Here is a 19,458-nt window from a genome sequence, read left to right on the forward strand (position 1 = left end):
ACTCATAGGCTTTAATTAATTTAAATATATGCTTCTGAGGAAAATCATTCTTATAAATGCTAGAGAGATTGAAAATCATCCCAGCCAGCTCTTAAGGCCTGAAACAAGGGAAACAGATGGTTGAACTAAAAGGGGCAAAAATTTCATCAACATAAAATGTACCAACAGGGTCTTATTGAATTTATCAACTCTACCACTAGGGGGCGCTTCAGTTTTGAACTCTGAAATATGCCTTTGTGATTGTGTTCAAGTTTCGAATTCAAGAATTCGCATTCACAATATTACTTGTTAGGCCTCCCTGTGTTCAAAGAGCCAAAGTGGGAAAGCTTAAAATGCAAGAAGAACACAAGAGTTACTTGTCTTCTTACATGGTGTGAACTCAGCGAGGTTATAAATATTGCCCCGCCCCCTCGACCACATCGACGCCTATTTGTTTGGAGTGGAGCGACGTGGTGGTCAGCTGGTGACAGATAGTACCAGAGACGTGAGAAATCCTTGGATTATCGATGTTCGGATAACACAAGACAACTATACTTGGGAGAAAAGAAAAGAAAATATGTCGAGCCAAAAGTCTTCACTGATGCCTGGCGATGAGGAGAACCTGCGGAGAAGATCCGTGACTGAAACAGGTGAGTCTTCTGCTGCATGACCTCCATTCAACTGCTTTCACCCCAGGTTTGTTTGCCCCTTCACAAGTCACAGCTGAATGAAAACCCGGCTTTAACAGAGTTCTCCAAATGTATTCTGTGTATTTATTTGTCTTGCTTTTGACTTTAGTCCAAAGTGCGTTTGTTAATTTCACCTGTGCTGCCAAACATTCCTGTATTTAACTAAACAAGAGCCAAAGTAACCCTTTGGTTTTTCTCTTGATTGTCAGGGGAAAAGCACTGCTACACCTAGATTAATTTATGTGAGAGTCTCAAATAACTCAATCCTAAATTGACTGCTCTGACCTTTAGTTCTCATCTCCCAAAACGTTTCAGCCAATTTTATAATGAAATGGAAATCTCACATGAGTGTTTGAGAGATTTATATGAATGTTTAAAGGTCAGCCCATTATCACATTCATTTGCATCAGGAAACCTTTTCAATTGGATATCAGTTCTCCGTGTAGTTCTTAATGCCTAAGGGCTTTCAGTTTCCACATAAGTTCTCTCCTGCATCATTGCACCATTTTTCTCTTTTATTTGATAAACTACTGGACATGGGTCGAGACAGTGATTATTATAATGTCAGATCTAGAAAGACAACATTTTAAACAATCAGATCAACTTAATACAGCATGACTAGCATGCTTTAATTTTTAATTTCAAAGCATAGCACAATGCACTATGTTTTCATTTCTCCATGTGTAGCAATGCATTGATAATGCGATCAGTCTTGACACGCAGTAGTGAACAGAGTGGGCGTGAGGTGATACCCTGCATGACTCTCAGGAGGTTTTTGTTAGTCACACACACATTTCCAAGTTAGCGGGAGGGCGTTGTTCATGGTCAAGCGTTAACCTCCACAGTTTACATGCAGACACAAATCAAGTACACGATAGTTTGTTTCAATTAAGCCTTTTTCATTGCTGAAGTGTCAGTTTTACTTTATCTGTTACCCATTTTTTTTAAAAAAAACAAAAAAACAAACTGTAGATCCTGAGCAGCATCCCCGGTTTCCATGGCAACAGCCCCAAATTGACTGGCTCAGAGTTGGCCCGCAGCATCCAGAGCTTGGTGCAGCTGAGGCACCCTCCCCTGATGCCTCTAACCACCACCACTACTGCCACTACACTCCCAAATGTCTCCTCACCGTCCACAGAGGTACATCCCAACAATATCATGGCTCCTTGCAAATCATGTCTGGTAGAAAAGTGTTGTGCTCATGTTTTTGGTCTACACAGGAGGTCATGGCACCTCTGCCCGGTCAACTCCATCACGAGGGGTTAGATCGACTCCGTCAAGGTATGGAGAAGAGGGCTGGCATGAAGGCACCTCAAAGACAACGATCAGAGCTGAGAATGAGGTGGAGGCTCACAGGGAGGCGAACAACTACAGGGTGGGCTGTGCTGACTGTGCACCTATCAGGACTGCAACTTATCAGCATTCAAATGAATTGCAGGGGTCAAAATGATGTCATGGGGGTGTTTTGGGGGGAAAAATATTGAGATGAAATGCTTCTTTTATGTCTAAAGTTAAAGAGGTGCTCACAATTTGAAAGGAGACATACAGTCCAGTTTTAAAGATGGTGGTGGTGTCCCTCCCTCTTTCTTCAGTTTGGCTTCAGAAAGTGGAAGTGGAATGTAACGGAGAGACCCATTGAAGACCGATCAGAGATCATCAAAGAGCTCCATTCTGATCTTAGCATTGTGAAGCCTCAAGAAGGTATTTTTCTTCATTTTTCTTTGGACTTCAGAGGACAAATAGCAATTGTATTGCAGCAAAGCTTTGGTAAAGCTTTAATCTGTAATTATGATTTCCTTTTCTTTCAGGCTCAGTGGTCTCCTTCGGGAATATAATTTATGTTATCTTATTTGGATGGTGGATGTCTTTAATCTACTTCCTCACCTGTCCACTGATGTTCCTAACTATCCTTGGTGCACCTTATGGTGTGTATGCTGCATCACTCTTGTGTATTAAAGTCTTCCAGGAAGGCTTGATAACATGCTATTTATTTATTTCTTGCTCTTTTGAAGGCAAACTTTGTTTTCGGATGGGGTGCTACTTCATATGGCCATTTGGAAAGTCTGTAGAAAAGGTAATATCAGAAGCGATTTCCTTGGGTCTTTCTTTTTTGTGTCTTAGCATTGAGATGTTATGTGCCACCGCAACAGTAGCTGTAATATCGTTATTAGACTGTTCAAATTAGTTTTTTTTTTTTTATTATAACCTTGTTGTTTTCTTTGCCTTATTCAGCCAGGTACAGTTCGGAGATCCATTGCTAAGACCCCAAAGTGTGAGGTCATTCCTGAGGAGAGGGACAGTGAGGAAAGTAAAGACGTCGCACCTCTTCTGGTTTCTTCTCCAATCCCTGTTGAGATCCCTGTCCCAGAAGCACCTGCTAGAAAAACTACAAAACACTGGGTCAGATCACTGACGACAAAGAAAGTTCATTCACATTTAAACACTTTGTCGATGATCTGAATTGTTCTTCTCTGCAGTGTCGTTTCAGTACTTATATCTGGCTGTTCTTGGGTTATCCCTTGGTGGGAGTGTCCCACTGCTTGGCCTGTGTGCTCTCCTGGCTGTTGGTCTTCACCATACCTGTTGCCAAAATGAACGCGCGCACACTGATCACCGTTCTCCACATGGCACCAGAGGACATTCATATTCACAAAGTGGAAAAGGTAAACAATCATTTAATGACTTGTCAAAGCTCAGAATGTGTGCAGTATGATCCTCCATCATGGTTTTATTTTATTGACTATTAATTAAAGCCTCCTGGCTATGGTGAAAGGAAACTGAATTACTCCTATTTCAATGTGAATAATGGCTGTAGTAGCTAATGCTTCAATTAAGGCCAATTAAAGACAGTTGAAGAAGTCAGTTGAAGACTCTACATAACTGTGAAAGATTTGCCTCTAACAATGTTAACTGATTTCAAACACTTCAGCAGACAAGAACTCTCTGTGATAATTGCCATTAGCATGGTTTGATTACCCAGAAGACCAGAATAATCAGGATTTAGTTCTTGGAAAGACATGCTGCTTTCAGAAAAACATGTCAAGGCTTAAAGTACTATAATATACCATGAATATGAATAAATAAGTACCAACTAACATAAATAACATGGGAAAATATCTCTAAACTTAGCACAACAAACTTGAATTGTAACTTGTGGTAAGTGTTGTTGTTTTTTTTCTTTTGCAGACACACGGGTGTGAGAACAGAGTCATCTTGTGCTGTTATCAAGCTTTTAATGTGTATTACTACAAATACACTGTACAAGGAATCAACATTTTAGCTCTCAGTATCTTTTTTGGGTTGATGTTTCCAAGTTGACACAAAAACAGTGCAAAACGTGTAATAAAAAGCCAAAAGGACATTTTAATATAAAAAATTACTGTTCCTTCAGAAGCTTGCATTTCAAGTTTACCAAAGTTGTATAAGTTGAGAATTGAAGTTCTGTTTGGTCCATTGTACTCCTTTTGTTCTCCTTAAGACAATGCTTCTTTAAGACCTGCTTCCCCTCGTATTCTTAAATATTGTTATTGGCTACGCTGACCGTGATCACAATTTCGTCAGTGCAGAAACCAAGTTTGTCACAGCCATCACCTCCATCATTCCACTGTCCTACTATATTGGCATGGGCATAGCCAGGTAAGGGTTTTCTTGTGCATTTTTGCCAATAGATGTGTGAATGAAATGAGAAGGTACACTTTTTTTTTTTTTTTTACAGTATTTCTGCACAGAGTAACTTTGCAGTGGGAGCAGTGGTGAACGCTACATTTGGCTCGATCACAGAGATGACGTTTTACATCACAGCCTTGTTGCAGGGTGTCCATGAAGGAACGAAATGTTATGAAGAGATCGTAAAAGCTGCCCTCACTGGCACCCTGATGGGGTGTATTCTGTTCATACCTGTGAGTATCAAAAGTCAAGAGGTTTTTGCTGTGAACACTGTTGTTTTATTTGTTCAGATCGAAGCTGAATCCTTGGTGTGAATACACGTGCACTAACCTCACACTGACAGTCTGTGTTTGTGTACTCCACAGGGTATCTGTATGATCATTGGGGGCATAAAACACAGAGAGCAGCGATTTAACAGTCGATCAGCAGGAGTGAGCTCGGCTTTGCTGTTCATATCCATAGGAGGTATGCACATTGAACACATTTCAAACTTTTGTTTGTATACAAAAATATTTAAAAAGTCTTTTACTGATCCTTATTTTTCTGTATTGTCCATAGGTGTGTTTGCTCCTACACTCTTCTCAAAGATTTTCGGTAATCTGGTTTGTGAAAGCTGTACCAATATTCCAGGAAATGGCAGTGTACCCTTCGTCTGCAAAGACTGTCACTATGACACGGTTGGCTCTGTTCCCTTACCCCTATATCCATATGCTTATTGCAGATGTACAAGACTCACCATGTTATAATCACTCCTGTCATTAAGATCGTTATGAGTAAACAGGAATGTAATATAAAAGGATTTCAAAAAGGTGGAATGTAATTTCTTTTTGTCGTTATTAGAGTCAAACTGACCCGCATTTGATTCTCTCTCAAATTGAGTAAGTCCTAGTGCTACGCACTGATTTCAGCATCTCTTCAAATTCATAAAAAAAGATTTCTAACTAATGATTGAACAAAAAACAACGTTTTCTAGGCCCCTGATATACACGATTTCCTTGCTGCTGCCTGCTGCATACCTGATTGGCCTCATCTTCACTCTGAAGACACATTCCCACATCTATGATATCCATATCAGCGATGGTCAAGGCGACCACGCACACGGTCAGTACACACAAGAGGGCGCCAACACCTCCCACCCCACTGGTGAAGTCCCCACTGGCCATCTCCTTGCAGCCAACTCTTGCATTAATTCCAGCAGTGTTGCCAACAGCCAGGTGGTTGCAACAGGTGTGTGGTTGGTGTGATGTGCATGTCGGGATTTTTAATGGTATGGGTGAAATATAGTTTACATTTTGAAACCCCTGCCCGCTTTATTAAGCTGGTTGTGCATGTAACAAAAGCTTCCCCCTTGCAGTGCATGCCAACACTCTTCAGCATGTGAGGGTGACGGGCCCAATTGTTGGTGCATGTGAAAGAAGAGAAAAACATCCTCAATCATTGTGGTAAGTCGTAAATCTTGAACCTTAAGTTCTTACTGTGTATTTGTCCTCAGCAGGTCATCATGTAGTGCACTGGTCCCGCTGGAGAGCTCTCGGGTTGCTGATTGTTGCCACAGTGTTGATGGCCGCCTGCGCTGATCTCAGCACTGCGAACATCAAACCCATGCTGACGCATTCATCCATCTCTCAAGTATTCAAATTGCTGTATTTTTGTATGAAGAAAGGGAAAAATCCTAATTCTACATTTCATTTTTCATTGTCTGATAAAAACATACCGGTGTGTAGGAAAAGATTTATTGTTTTTCTTTGAAACTCTCAGTGTGAGAAATGAATTAAGAAGATGTACTGTTTTTTAAGCTTGAATGTACCTTGTATGTAACATTTTGTTTGACACCACAATTCCTCCTGCAGTACTTCATTGGTGTCACAATACTGGCCATGGTGCCAGAGCTCCCTGAGATTGTCAATGGGATCCAGTTTGCCTTACAGAACAACATAAGCTTGAGGTATTGAGGATGAGTCTTAATGTTTCTACACCTTGATACCAATGTGTCAAGAGTTTCCTAAGCATTGTATTTTGTTTTTGTCCATAGCCTTGAAGTTGGGAGTTGCATCGCTGTGCAGGTCTGCATGATCCAGATCCCCTTGCTTATACTCTTCAATGCTTTCTACGTAAGAGCTCCGTTTTTTTTTTTTGTTTTTTTTTTGCATCATGCAATCACTTGAATGATAACTGGGCTTGCATTTTTTCCCCAGGATGTTGGATTCCTGCTTGTTTTCAATGACATTCATCTCTGGGCGAGCATCTTCAGTGTCATCCTGGTGAATTACATTTTCATGGATGGAAAATGTGACTACTTTCAGGGTAAGTCTTCAAGATACAGACATGGGATTAAAATAACAGTATAGTGCCCCACATGTACATACAGTATGTAAGGCTTGACATGTAGCTAAGTATCACCTGTTTGGCTTGCAGGCACTGCTCTAGTGGTGGTATATCTCATCCTTTTGGCTCTTTACTTCTTTGCTCCAAGTCCTCGCTCTTGTTGACATTCCTGCCAAGAATTTCCCTGAGGCGTCAGAATAAAACGCCACCCAAAAATATTTGTGTGGGTTCAGGGGCACAGAAGATGATAAATGAATTGGACTGAGGTTGGAAAAATAACAGTGGAGCCTTAAAAATAAATTGTCTGTAAATAAATGTTACTTGGTGTTATTTTTTTGTAATTGAACATCCTGCTTGTTGTAGCCGTAAAAAAAAAAGATGTTCCCTTTATTGACTGTCCAGTTCTTATGTAACTTTGTGTGTAATATCTGATTTACATTTAATGTAATAAATGCATTGATTTATAGCTGTAAAATAATTAACCAGTGTTTCACCAGAATGTATACCACTAAGATTCGTGTAAAATTCTTCGGGACACCAGTGGTCTAGTGGTTGCTGGGTGTGCCCCAAGTGGTCGTCCAGGCAGGTGGCCTAGGTTTTGATCAGACCTTTGGCTCCTGTCCTGTATGTCTTTCCCCATACTTCATGATTTCAGACTCTGTCCAGTGTCCCGTCTATAAATAGGGCTGTAAAGAAAAGCCAAAGAATAAACCTTTCAAAATATATAAATGTGCTAATTCTGGATAGATAAAGATGAAATTTGAAATGTTCAGATATTCACACATTTAAAAAGGACAAATGGTATGCATGTAATCATCCTGTAGTCTGCTTTCTCAGGACTCGTGGCAACAAAATGACCGTAAAATGGAAAATGCCATATTCATGCCAGTTATTATCCAAGCAAAGGACAAAGAATTATTTACAGATAGCTTTTATTGAAAGTGCATCAACACAACATTCACACAAGCCTACTGCACAACATTTTATTGTCCACCTTTAAAACCATGTCCAACAGTAAAGGTGTGAAAACATAAATAGCAGGAAATGACATCATGCACTAGGTACATTTCTGTCTATATACTACAGAAATAAAAGGGCAAGATGTGCTCATGGATCAAACCATCTGGGTCTTAACTAACCTTTTTATTCCATATTCTCACTCCTTGCTCAAAATGCAACATTTGGCATCAGTTCAGTTGGCTGAAACAAAGGATCTGTGTACTTGAGAAAAAAGGGCCATTCAGGATAAATGAAGTGGATTAACTGAAGTGATTAATCTGGTAAGAGAAACTAAATCCTTCTGAATCATAGAAACAGTAGACATTTATCTGCTATCCTGCTGTCATGTGATTGGATGTCATGGTGATACGTTAGTTCCCTTGTAAACATAATCTTCAACATAAACTCTTATCTATACATGCAGGAATTTTATACTGCCTCCAATGTTATTAAATTCAAACTTTTCTAAAAGTTTGAAAAAGGCACTGCATTATAAACAAATGTTTAATACTCTGCTACTACAGCAACTCCCTGTAAGGGGAAAGAAAGGAAAACCTGACATCACCAACAGAGAGGGCCCGAAAGGCTGAACAGAATTAAGTCTTTATTCGAATAAAAGCATTTTTAAATGAATTTTTAAAGAGCACCAAATTCACAGTGATGAATTGCATGGTTTGGTTTACGAATGAGAGCTGCAAACAAGATGGAGATTAAAATCATTTGATAAAAACCCACCTTCCTTTGACTGAAGAAAAGATGCTTGAACATGTGACACGATGGAATGAACAAGTTCTCAAATATTGGCAAAGCCAGCATTGAACATTTTCTTTATACACTACTGAAGCACAGACTGTTTCTGCACATTTGAGCTCATTTGGCATAAACAAAAACATGACTCGAGGTTATTTTCAAGGCATACCATTATTTTGTTTTCCCGTTTCCAATGACATAATAAAACAACTCTTAAGACTTTAAAGATGGGTTATGTAAGAACTCAATTTCAACCATAAAAAACATGACCGTGTGTAGACTACATAACACGCAAGTTGGAAGGTTTTTTGTTTTTTTTACAATAGTGAGAAAACAAATTAACGGCTGCCTGAAAAAACTGAACATTTCTTTAAGTATCTAAAACAATCCAGCGTGTCAAAAGGAATAAATTATTAACAGATTTAATTTGATTTTAAACTGATTGGCTAAAATGTGCAAAAGCACTGTCTGACATATTTGAGACTGAAAATATTACTTTGCTCAAAGTATCTATGAAAATAAATGTGAATGTTCACAAATATGAAAGACAAAGTGTGCAAACAGCAATATCAGATGATTTAAGCCCCCCTAGAAAATTGATGAAGTCCTATAAATAAATACACATGCATTCTTCTTTTGCACAGAATTCCTATAAGTACTACAGAAGGCAGATGTTTTAATTGAGAGAGGATAGTCTTTGAAAACATGATGTGGCAACAAAGTACTTCCAGCTGCCAGAGTTTGGAGGAGGAGAAGCAGGACTGTGGATTTAGTCTGACACAAAGGCATCATGTAAGGACCAGTGGGAGGAGTGAATTAAAATCCATAAAACATTCCACATTTATTTTCTCTATCATCACTTAAACTGCAAAAAAAAAGAAGAAAAAAAAGAGCAAACTTAAAAAAAAAAAAGGCATCCCATTGTTTTAAGGCAGGGCTACGTTAGGCAGGGGAGGGAGGGGGAATTTTTCCAGAGATTTTTTCCTGTGAATTAAATTCTGTGCTCTGTCATCTCCTTCCAGTCCAGCCTGGTCAGTCCCATCCATTCATTTGTTAGTCCTTCCTCCTCTCCTGGAGCCTATTTCAAGCGTTCAATGAGTTCCTGTGTGAGGCCCAGGTTGAGCAGCTGCATGGTGGGCAGTGAAATCAGGTGGGGGAAGGCCTTTAGGAGCTTCTCCCAGCACAGTTCCAGCAGGCTTGGCACAGCCAGCCAGATCTTAAAGAGAGAGCCAGTCCTCTTGTTCTCATGGATATTCACTACGCCACCATGAATGTACATGCAGCCAGCCTGGAGACAGAGTGATGTGAATAATTATAAACTTTACTACAGAAATTAATTGGTGTAGGTGGTTCAAAGCGTAGGCGATTATTGATGATTTGTGGAAAACTGTGACTGAAAGTATTTTATAAAAGGGTCCGAGTAGTTAGTTTGTGTGCCCCATGTACAGAGGCTGCAGTCCTCCCCTGCAGTGGGCTTCCCGAGTTTAAATCCAAACTCTTTACTAATAACCAAAAATGATTCTAAATCAGACAGCTGGTTTTGCTGTCATAAAGCAGTATAAACATACCAACAATTCCAGCCCTGAAATATATATTTTTTCTTTCTAAAATACATTTTTAAAGGGTGACTATGAAGGTCAGTGTTTTACTTACTGGAGTGACAGCAGCACAGTGGAAGTAGGCCGGCTCAGGCATCACAGCTGGTAGTTTATTCCACTGGAAAGTCTGCAGGTTGATCTTCCACAAATCAGCTAATATAAGTTCCCCATTGTATCCTCCACAGATAAATACATCTGAAACAGAGGAAATGTGCATCATCAAATTCGGTTCATGCTGCTGTGATTGAAATCAAATCCACCTAATACCAAATGAGGATGTGATATACGAAGGAACAGCTGTTCTGATGTTTGAAGCAGATTAAAAGACGTGATACTTTTTTTTTAATTCTAGTGATTTTGGTCATTGAAAAAAGAAGTCTCACCACTTTTTATTTGTACACAGCTATGGCACCTTCTGGGAGCAGGATACCCTGTGGGAAGAGCAGACAATTCAGAATGGTGTATATGAGACAAAAAGGACTTGAGTAAGGATGAGGCGCAGGCAACAGACCTATTTTGTCATGAGGTTTTGTTGTTATCTCCTCCCAGGAATTGGTCTCCAGATTGTAAGCATGTATCTATTAAAAAGACACAATAGCCTAAATGGTAAATGGTATGGTAACTGGACTTCTTCTAAACACGACAAGTACTTTTACACTACATGTCACATTCATCCATTCACACACTGATGGCAGAGGATGCTACAGGAAGTGCCCAACAGTACTACTCCCAAACATCCACAAGCCACTGCTGTAGCACAGGGAGCAATTTTGGGCTTCCATGTCTTGCCCAAAGAGACTACGATATGAGACTGTAGGAGCTGAGCATCTAACACTCAGCCTTCTGTTTGAGAGACAACCAAAGACCAACTCTACCACAGAGCCACAGCTACCTCAAATCTAGTCACCTTTTAATTTCAGAATGTATTGTGCAATATTTCAGAATTACACAATGCTGTGTGTATTTGTGTATTCCCTGTACTGTATGCATTTGTGTACTTTACAGCAAACCAACAGACATGCTAATGGTGTAAAATGTCATTTATAGACCAGATCCTGCCACGGCTTTCATATAAAAATAAAATTATAACATCAAGTGTCTGGAGTACCTTGTCCAGAGGGTAAGATGTCCAGGAAGTTCCTCCTCCCAGAATGTAGATCCTCTGTCTGTCATGTGCTATTTCATGTCTGTACCTGCGACAAACATAAAATCATGCCATGTCAGTGTTTACCCTAGGTTAGTTTAAACCTGAAGCACATTCAGGTACAAAAGGACATACCTTTCCTCAGGCAGGTCGTCAGGAGGGTTGTTAGGTTTGAGGTGGATCCACTCCCTGGTGGTCAGATCCAGCCTGTGAAGGTCTGTGCTATAGATGTATCCAGTTGTCCCCCCAAATACATACAGGAAGCCGTTTATAATAACCATTGCCTGTGAAAAGACAGAACTTAAGTTCCTACAATTTTTTCAAATCAATCGATAGAATCTGGCATAAAGAAATACAATTAAATCAAAATAAAAGGTTATTTATGAGGCTTACTTGGCCATAGATTCTGTTGGGCTTCTTCCCTCTGCAGTTGAGCAGTGACCAGCGCTTGTACTTCACATTACAAACATGTACATCGTTGCCATTATTTTCACCAAAGGGGATCCCAGTGCCGCCAAACACCAGGAGGTTGTTACCGTGCAAAACAGCTGAAGAAACAGAGAGGGAAAAAAAACACCTCAATTTCCATCCACATTTTTGTGAAAGAAATATCTGGAGCAAGTATTACCTGACATAGACGCCAGCTCTGTGGGCATGTAACCCTCTGTGCGAATCTGCTGCCAGCAGCCTGTTGCAAAGTGGTACCTCCAAAGCTCCCTGAACAGGGGATAGTCTTCATTCTCAGGGCCTCCTGATTCATCATAGTCAGGGTTGTAACCTCCAAACACATACAGGTTTGTGTTGTCAGCCACACACCGATGCCCACTGCGAGCTGGGGGAGTACGAAGCCCTAGTGATGGAAGAACAAGATTTCACCACGTGAGAGAAGAGGTAACAGACAAGTTGATTTATAGTAAATATCTTTGGATGGATTTTAAACAAAACACTACTCCCTCAAGCTAACAATACATTTGAATCATCCTTTGCTTTTCACACATAATGGATCCACTTAAGTAAGGATCTACCTAAAGTAATGATTAAGAAAATGTCTAAAATCTAAATGTTTAAAGACTTAGTTTGAAGACATGGTGCCTTAGAAGAGAACTAAGCATTGAGCTTGTCAGCAAAACCTAGTCATCGTTCATCATGGTAAATCATACTCTTTGCTGACTGTACAAATAAACCTTTTTTTTTTTTTTTTTTTTAAAGGTTGAAACAGGATAAATACACTTTAGTACATATTATCTTGGGTCTGATTTCTTTTATGTTATTAAAAGGTGAACACGCAGAATTAAAAGGATAATGCTAGCTTGATCGTTATGCTCAGCAATGTCACAACAAGTAAGGGCAACATTAACATTTGTAACATGTAAAAAATAGGCTGCCACTGGAATAGTTTTAAAATGTGAATGTGACATAAGTTGTGTGCCAATATGAAGGTAAAACCTTAAGTTAGCATGCTAATGTTGTTGACTGACCTGCTAACGTCTCGGTATGCGGCGGCCTGCCTCTCAGTCTCTCGAATTTGTTCAGCTGGTCTGAACTACGAGCACCTTCAGCGTCAGACATCCTTAATGCTTACAATGACACGTCAAATAAAAACATCTGTGTGTGTATGCGCTGATAAAATATCATAGATGAAGCCACTTTGAAGCCGTTCACATTTTTAGCCCCCCACCGGCCGAGAGCCTTTTGACCAATCAGAGGACTTGATTTTAGGATGTGACGTCAGCGGAGATAAGCGGGATGGAGCGCGTGTCCTCAAAACAAAATATTTTTTTTTCCTTTAAGTGATTTCCAGTTAGCAGCTGGAAATTTGATATGAAGTAACAAAACAACAAATATTTCATACTGCTAGCACAGCAGAACTGTGGTCAATTATGAGGGGAAAAAAACACTGAGGTCAATGTAATTAACAAAACCAAGGCCTCAAAGAATATAAGTATTAACCACACTCATGTACATATTTTATTTCAGAATCAGCTTTATTGGCCAGGTATGTTTAACATCCATGGAATTTACCTCCAGTAGACTGTGCTCTCTCTCTCTCTCTGTACAATGCAAACATTAAATAATATCAATTAGCTACAAATAAAAACAGGAAATTAAAGACTAATATGGACAAGACTAAACAAGATAACAGTGCAGTAGTGAGTAGTGCATAAGGATGATGAATGAAGTAATGTAATATAATAGTAATTAATAGTATAATAGTAAGTAAGTAAAAAGTAACTATTTTCATGCCTTATGAACATAGTATTATAACCAGGTCTAGAACCGTGTGTGTTTTTAGATTTATGCAACCTTAGAACTTTAACACATTTTAATTTTCTGAAAAAGTTAGTTATGTTCAATGTGAATAGTGCCCTCTACAGGCTATTTGTTTTATTTTAAAGGTTGGTTGTTGAATTGAAAGCGTTCCTTCCATATAGACCGTATGGTTCTAATTGGACTGATATGTGACCAAGTTACATCGTTGAATTATCAAATTAGATAAGTGGGCCTGCTAAACCCACCGGGGTCCACAGACAGCGTCATAAGTTGTTGGCGTTGCTCAATATTATAGAATTCATTGATAAATCAGACTCAACTTTATTGACCATGTATGCTTAGTCACACAAGGAATGTGTCTTTAGTCTGTGCTCTCAATGTACAAAAGAATAACATTAAATATAAAAATAATATAAGCAAAAGATAATAATAGTAATGGCTAAATAAGATAACACTGTTATTGTGAGTAGCGATGAACGTGATAAATTGACACCCACATTGTAACCATATAGCCCAAACATATTCTCCCCCAGATCTTATTTTCCACATGTATCAAAAGTGTGTAATTTTAGTTTGTTTTGTCTCCAGACTGCAGTTTAAATGAGGACTGTAAATGTCTGGCTGAATTTTCAATGCAACAATGATTACAGTCATTAAAAGGGGGTGATGCAAGGGAGAGTAAGACTGCTTCATGAGCTGATTTTAATTTGGCCTATTTGCAAAGTGGAGACAATTCTTCTCTTCTTTTTTCCTAAACATGAGCCAACTGTTGTAACTCAAATACTTAAGTACAAACTAAAAAGAAAATGTATATCTCTGCGCCCAAAGAAACACAGATATTCTCATATGCATAAATTACTTTTTCTGCGTTAATCAGAGAATATTATTAGATTCCATCCTGGTTTATTCAGCTCATTACTTCATTGTGGTTTCGAAGTTTTGAAAGCGGAACGATTAAGTTTCAGGGTTCATTTTCCCGGGGACCTCAGAGCCGATCATGGCGACTCTCGGCGGCAGTCGTGGGGATCGTCTCGGCAACTCAAATCAACAAAGGTCTTCCCTTGTATCTCCGGAGAAAGTTCGCGAACTTCTAAATGACGGAGTGTCGTCAGCAGCTATCGGATCCATCAGGTGCGTTTTTGACACGACCTCCCGCCGTTTGTTTGAATTAAAGGGGACGAAGAAGAAGTTCACATTAGCTTGCACGGTTAGCCACTTAGCCTTGCGGCTCTGTCTCTTGAGCCCCATGCTGTAGCCTTCTTGGATGAGATGAATCTGAACAGAAACTGATTTTAGATCTTGTTTGCACTGGATGATAGTTTGAATACAATTGCTATTGATTGCTTTTATTATCTATCAAATATAGCGACATGTTGTGTGCACTATCCCAGCCGTGCACACTTAAAGATAAGGGGGTGGGGACCGAAAGTTTGTACTGTAACATGATACTGTAACTGTTTCTCATTGATATTTCTCTTTTGTTCAGTTTCTGCCAAGCCATCACTGGCAAATCAGGCCTTGCATTTGGTTATATACCATACCATACATTTCTACAAAAAAATTAAAAACAGCAAATTGAACTATAGGATTCTATCTTTTTTTCTTTTATGTAACCTGTGTCCAGGTGAAATGTTGGACAAGTGTGTGTCACCGCTTTCCATATTGCTGTTATTTTTCCGTCTCTTAAACCTTACCAAAGATTGTGATCATAAAATATATTGTGCACGTACATGCTATCATCTTAATCGTTTTATAATTCTGTACATTATCAAGTGTGTTTGGAACTGAAAGGTCTGTTTTTTGTCTTTTTGTGTGGATTTTTTTTTTTTTAGTGGACAAGGAGATTTGAAAAGTCTCGATGTAAAAAGCAACACTCAAGCACCTTGTGAAGGCACAAACAAAGAAGCCTTTTTCTCAAGAGTGGAATCTTATTCAATATCCTTTCCTCCATCGTGACCTTTGCAGCAACACACAATATGTTACAATTAACAAATGCAGCCCTTGTTTCACTATGATGTTTAGTATGAGTAAATCTAATCAACCGTTATGGGAAATGTATCTACGTATGTTAATCTTTAGTTAGAGTACTTGTGATGTGTATGTTTTTTTATATGTGAGTGAAATTCTCCTTAACAATAGCACTGTTTGAAATGGGCAGGTAAACCTCGCACACTGTCCCCCATAGTTTGTGCAAGATATGGCTGGATCAACATCGGCTGTGATATGCTCAAATGCTCCAGCTGCCAGGCTTTCCTCTGTGCATCATTACAACCAACTCTGGATATTAAAAAATGTAAGTAAAACTTCCAGCAAAAACAGGAGGAAAATGTTCAAGCTGACGCTAAATGTTCTTTGGCAAGGTTACACTGATGTTGTCACTCTGCCAAAAAATAAAGGTCAAGCAACCCTGCCTTTTTCTTTATTAGATGAATCCCGCATTGCAGAGATATTGGGGCAGCTTCAGACGCAGCATGAGAAGTTTTGCCCGTGGCCGGACTTTCCATGCCCAGGTAGGAACAAACTTTTTCTTTAATTCATGTATTAACAACAGTGATCCCCAAAAAGACCATGTCGTTTATTTACACTGATTTATTAACATGATGATCAAGGTAAATGCTGATGTCTTTTCAGAGCGTTTCTGGCTGGTTCCAGCCTGTGAACCACCAGCACTTCTCACCGCCTTCTTAGAGCGCTTCCAGAGTGCCTGCCTGCTTGCACATCAGCTGCCAGCCATGAAGCCAGAGCATCTGAAGTCTATGGTGAGGCAGCAGCAGCATTTGTTGTGTTCTGACTGAAATGCTTTCTGAAACCTTATGTACATTGTTCATTTAACACTTTGAGCCTTGAAGGACCTTCCCATTAGTTATTAAATGGATGGATGCGTCAGATAACACTTTAAATGTAGTGTAGTTGCTTCGCATGTATTTAATGTGACTGCTTTCCTTTTAGGCACTGACGGAGGATGTTGTTAGTGTTCTACTGCAGCTGATTGAGGAAGAACAGAAAAAAAAGGGACAAACTCTATGTACTGAACCATTGGCTGTCCAAGTGGCTGCATGTATTGTTTCTCTGTGTGGCTGGGCTGCAAGGTGAGTTAAGAATCCTCTACTACTGTCCTCAACCTATGACCACACTTTAGGAAGTCTTTAAGTTGCATATTTAAAACAGAATATTTTTTACTATGAACTTCCGTATGTCTAATTCCAGCACTTTCTTTTCATCACATTGGGATGTTTAAACTTTGGATTTCTGCTTTTTTAGCCCAGCTCTGAAGGCCATGAACCTACCAATCCTCACCTGCTCATACTGTATGCGCAAGGTGGGCTTGTGGAACTTCTACCAGATAGAGGGAATGGAAGGAGTGGGGGAGGAAGATGCCTCGTCAAACACTGGAGGCCCGTCTGCTCAGACAACAGTTGCTGTCTCAGTAGGGTCACACGAGGGCCAGGGGGACCATTCTGCTTCTGCCTCGTCCACCCCGACTACAACTCCTTCTCGCATGAAGCTGAGGAGCCAGGACTCCTCCCGGTCTGACCAGGCAAGCTTTGCACTTCACTCATACCAACCTTACTCGACATATAAATAGTGCGTTAAATTTATGATGTGCCAAGCTGCCTTATTTACCTTTCATCATTCGTGTTGCAGGGTGAGGGAACTTCCTCTCCTGTAGGTTTACGTTCCCGTAGCAGAGACTCGCCAAGTCCCATTGAAGAAATGCCGAGTCCTTTGCCAAGAGGTAAAAGGCCAGCAGCACGCAGTAAAGGCCAAGGGGACAACGTCGGTGCTGAAGGTGCTTCCAGCCTGCAAACCCCACCTAAAAGGCCGTGCCTTTCAACAGTTGCTGCTGCTGTAAGTACCAACAATCTTCCCAATGTCACACCTAGTGTTTTGCAGATTTTATTATGAAGTACAAGTAAGAACAGTAAGAACATTGTTTGTAGAACAATATTGATGATATGGATGCTTCCTTCAAGATAGAGCTGCACATTGCTTTATATTAGAATCACAGTTTTAATTCGTACCTATACATTCACATTTTCAGATTCAGATTTGGCAATATTTACATAAATGAGGACATCAATATAATTGAAGTCAGTTCTACTTGTGTCTATTTTAGTGGCTTTCACAATTGATAGTGAAGAATTTGAGTGTATAGTAATGATAAATGTAAATGACCCAGTTTTAGAGTCATGTTTAGCTAAAGTCATATCACAGGAGGGTTTTACATTACATACAATATGCAAACATTTAAGATATTATCACATAATATTAACATGCCTAACCATTACAGATACTGTGAATCATCAATTCACTTCCCAAAGTATCATGAAAAAATCAATTTGTAATTGATCATTTATCCAATTGTCTTATTCTTACATCTTTCTCCAACTTCCTTTTCAGAGGAGGTTTGCATGATTTATTTTGATCTTATTGACATTTTCTCTGATGTTTCAGGATTGGCTCCTGCACAAGAATGCTTTTGACCCCCTCTCACAGCACAGAGACTGGTGTCCCTGGGTCTCCGTGGGAAAGGAGAATGTGGATCCAGGGGCAATCCCCTTTTTGGATGGAGGTGCTGGGCTTCACCAGCAGGGCTGGAAGGCTGCTCTCAACCTTCTCATGCCAATGAAAAGGAACTCTAATATATCAGGAGGCAGTCCGCCAGGGGCAAGTCAAGCACTCTGACTTTTACAACAAATATAATGAATAAAAATTATTCTTGCAGAGCTAATTCCTAAATTCATATTTTTAACTGCTTGATACTTCGCTCTTATTTTGAGAATATCTGATCATTTCCTGTGTTGTCTTTTCTTCTAGGGCCCTCGTGACAAGTCTAAAAGGGTGTTTGCCATATTCCGTCAGTGGCAGGTGTCCACCCCTGCATCTCAGTAGACTGTATTCTATCTATGCAGCACTGCAACGCTGAAACAATTAACTGACCGGCCCTCTTCTTGTGGTACAGAGTCTATAGTACCAATATCAGGAGTGTCATATCATTGTACGCCATCTCCTAAAAGTCGTGTTTACAGTCAGAGCTTTTCTGGTGGGAAAAGAAATTGATTGTCTTTAATGACTTCTCTGTAAACATTGAAGCTCATGAAGGGTGCCTGTAAGGCTTTAAATCATTTCAAACTGGGATGTGCTGACACTGTGGGGCTGAATAGGCCTTATATTATGTGTACATGTTAGTGGTCAAGTTATTTTAACATATCTTGGCATTAAATTGGCAACAAAGTAGGCATCTTCTGTTAAACTGTCATGAAGCCTGCGTGGACAGTCCTCCATCACATCATGATAGTGTGGATTACTGTGGATCACGTGAAAGTAGGAATCCCAGATGGTGAGAAAGGGCCAAATGGCTTGACACTGGAAATGTGATGTTTACTTTCTGTGTACATTGAGTCATTTGAGTAAACATTAACCTGCGATAAGAAATAAAAAGCTGTGAGGAAGTTATTTTTGTGTACTGTTATGGATTCTCTCTGAAAAGAACAAAATCCTTTTAGAGTATTGGAGTGTTTGTTATCATATAGTCAGTGCTAAAATCCTACTTCTCACAGGCAGGGAGTAACATGTGCCATGAATTTAAAACCTGTTTTAAACTAGATTCAGAATGCCTGTGCTTTTTGCCTTTCTCTGATATTTCTTTCCTAATGCAATCTTCTCTCTTCTTGCATGTGCTTCTATCTAAGTAGAATTATACTTAAAGGGTTTAATAAAATGCTCTTCTCAAAGTCTGTTTCACTTTGTAAGTCATTCCTCTGGATAATAGTTGGAAAAAACTATCCATTATATACCAGTGACCACTGAAAGTTTCTCACTTATTTTACAAGGATATGTATTAGATTCATTAACTTGTATCTTCCATTAACTACGGCACGGTTCCTATCGTTACTTGCAATTGTGTTGTCTTAATTTTCTTTAATTTATTTAAAAGAATAAATACTACAATGTATTCCATAACACTATACTGTGCAAATAACGGGTATATGTCAAATGCATTTAAAATTCATTGTTAACAAAGCAGATATGAGGC

General features: G+C 39.5%; 3 protein-coding genes across 5 annotated transcripts; 2 read left to right on the plus strand and 1 right to left on the minus strand.

The window, feature by feature from the left end:
• Positions 1-267: 267 nt before the first annotated feature.
• cax1 (cation/H+ exchanger protein 1) lies at positions 268-8,607 on the plus strand. Of its 3 annotated transcripts, none has more exons than XM_079334567.1 (20): positions 268-629; positions 1,641-1,808; positions 1,889-2,043; positions 2,261-2,369; positions 2,477-2,593; positions 2,681-2,742; positions 2,901-3,068; positions 3,146-3,331; positions 3,855-3,954; positions 4,163-4,304; positions 4,384-4,567; positions 4,700-4,799; positions 4,893-5,011; positions 5,175-5,212; positions 5,308-5,561; positions 5,827-5,963; positions 6,185-6,279; positions 6,367-6,445; positions 6,530-6,638; positions 6,750-8,607. In XM_079334567.1, exons 1-20 carry the CDS (start codon positions 557-559, stop codon positions 6,821-6,823), a joined length of 2,469 nt encoding a protein of 822 aa, XP_079190693.1. In that variant the 5' UTR covers positions 268-556; the 3' UTR covers positions 6,824-8,607. The 3 variants fall into 3 exon arrangements, with proteins under 3 accessions (XP_079190693.1, XP_079190694.1, XP_079190695.1); XM_079334568.1 differs by having other exon boundaries at positions 270-629; positions 5,308-5,435; XM_079334569.1 differs by having other exon boundaries at positions 270-629; positions 5,308-5,435; positions 5,830-5,963.
• klhdc10 (kelch domain containing 10) lies at positions 8,246-12,875 on the minus strand. Its single transcript, XM_079334570.1, has 9 exons — positions 12,629-12,875; positions 11,779-12,000; positions 11,544-11,698; positions 11,286-11,434; positions 11,115-11,199; positions 10,518-10,584; positions 10,390-10,437; positions 10,062-10,201; positions 8,246-9,696 (listed from the first exon to the last, which is right to left on the minus strand). The coding sequence occupies exons 1-9, from the start codon at positions 12,717-12,719 to the stop codon at positions 9,487-9,489; spliced, it is 1,167 nt and encodes a 388-aa protein (XP_079190696.1). The 5' UTR covers positions 12,720-12,875; the 3' UTR covers positions 8,246-9,486.
• Positions 12,876-14,371: 1,496 nt separating this feature from the next.
• Positions 14,372-19,156, plus strand: zc3hc1 (zinc finger, C3HC-type containing 1). Its single transcript, XM_079334699.1, has 10 exons — positions 14,372-14,552; positions 15,254-15,356; positions 15,564-15,714; positions 15,848-15,931; positions 16,053-16,180; positions 16,371-16,510; positions 16,683-16,959; positions 17,067-17,270; positions 17,877-18,089; positions 18,240-19,156. The coding sequence occupies exons 1-10, from the start codon at positions 14,419-14,421 to the stop codon at positions 18,312-18,314; spliced, it is 1,509 nt and encodes a 502-aa protein (XP_079190825.1). The 5' UTR covers positions 14,372-14,418; the 3' UTR covers positions 18,315-19,156.
• The last annotated feature ends 302 nt before the right edge of the window (positions 19,157-19,458 follow it).

This window comes from Symphodus melops (genome assembly GCF_947650265.1).
Source record: "Symphodus melops genome assembly, chromosome: 22".
Taxonomy (NCBI): Eukaryota; Metazoa; Chordata; class Actinopteri; order Labriformes; family Labridae; genus Symphodus; species Symphodus melops.

Bases quoted from the DNA above. Each gene is read 5' to 3' on its own strand.
- cax1 (XM_079334567.1), top strand. From the start codon at position 557: ATGTCGAGCCAAAAGTCTTCACTGATGCCTGGCGATGAGGAGAACCTG. The intron at 2,594-2,680 runs GTGTGTATGCTG...GCTCTTTTGAAG, and splicing joins TATCCTTGGTGCACCTTATG to GCAAACTTTGTTTTCGGATG. The intron at 6,280-6,366 runs GTATTGAGGATG...TTTTGTCCATAG, and splicing joins CAGAACAACATAAGCTTGAG to CCTTGAAGTTGGGAGTTGCA.
- klhdc10 (XM_079334570.1), bottom strand. From the start codon at position 12,719: ATGTCTGACGCTGAAGGTGCTCGTAGTTCAGACCAGCTGAACAAATTC. The intron at 12,001-12,628 runs GTCAGTCAACAA...TTCCATCACTAG, and splicing joins GCATACCGAGACGTTAGCAG to GGCTTCGTACTCCCCCAGCT. The intron at 10,585-11,114 runs GTACTCCAGACA...TCTTTTTAATAG, and splicing joins CATCTTACCCTCTGGACAAG to ATACATGCTTACAATCTGGA.
- zc3hc1 (XM_079334699.1), top strand. From the start codon at position 14,419: ATGGCGACTCTCGGCGGCAGTCGTGGGGATCGTCTCGGCAACTCAAAT. The intron at 15,357-15,563 runs ATATCCTTTCCT...TAACAATAGCAC, and splicing joins CAAGAGTGGAATCTTATTCA to TGTTTGAAATGGGCAGGTAA. The intron at 16,511-16,682 runs GTGAGTTAAGAA...CTGCTTTTTTAG, and splicing joins CTGTGTGGCTGGGCTGCAAG to CCCAGCTCTGAAGGCCATGA.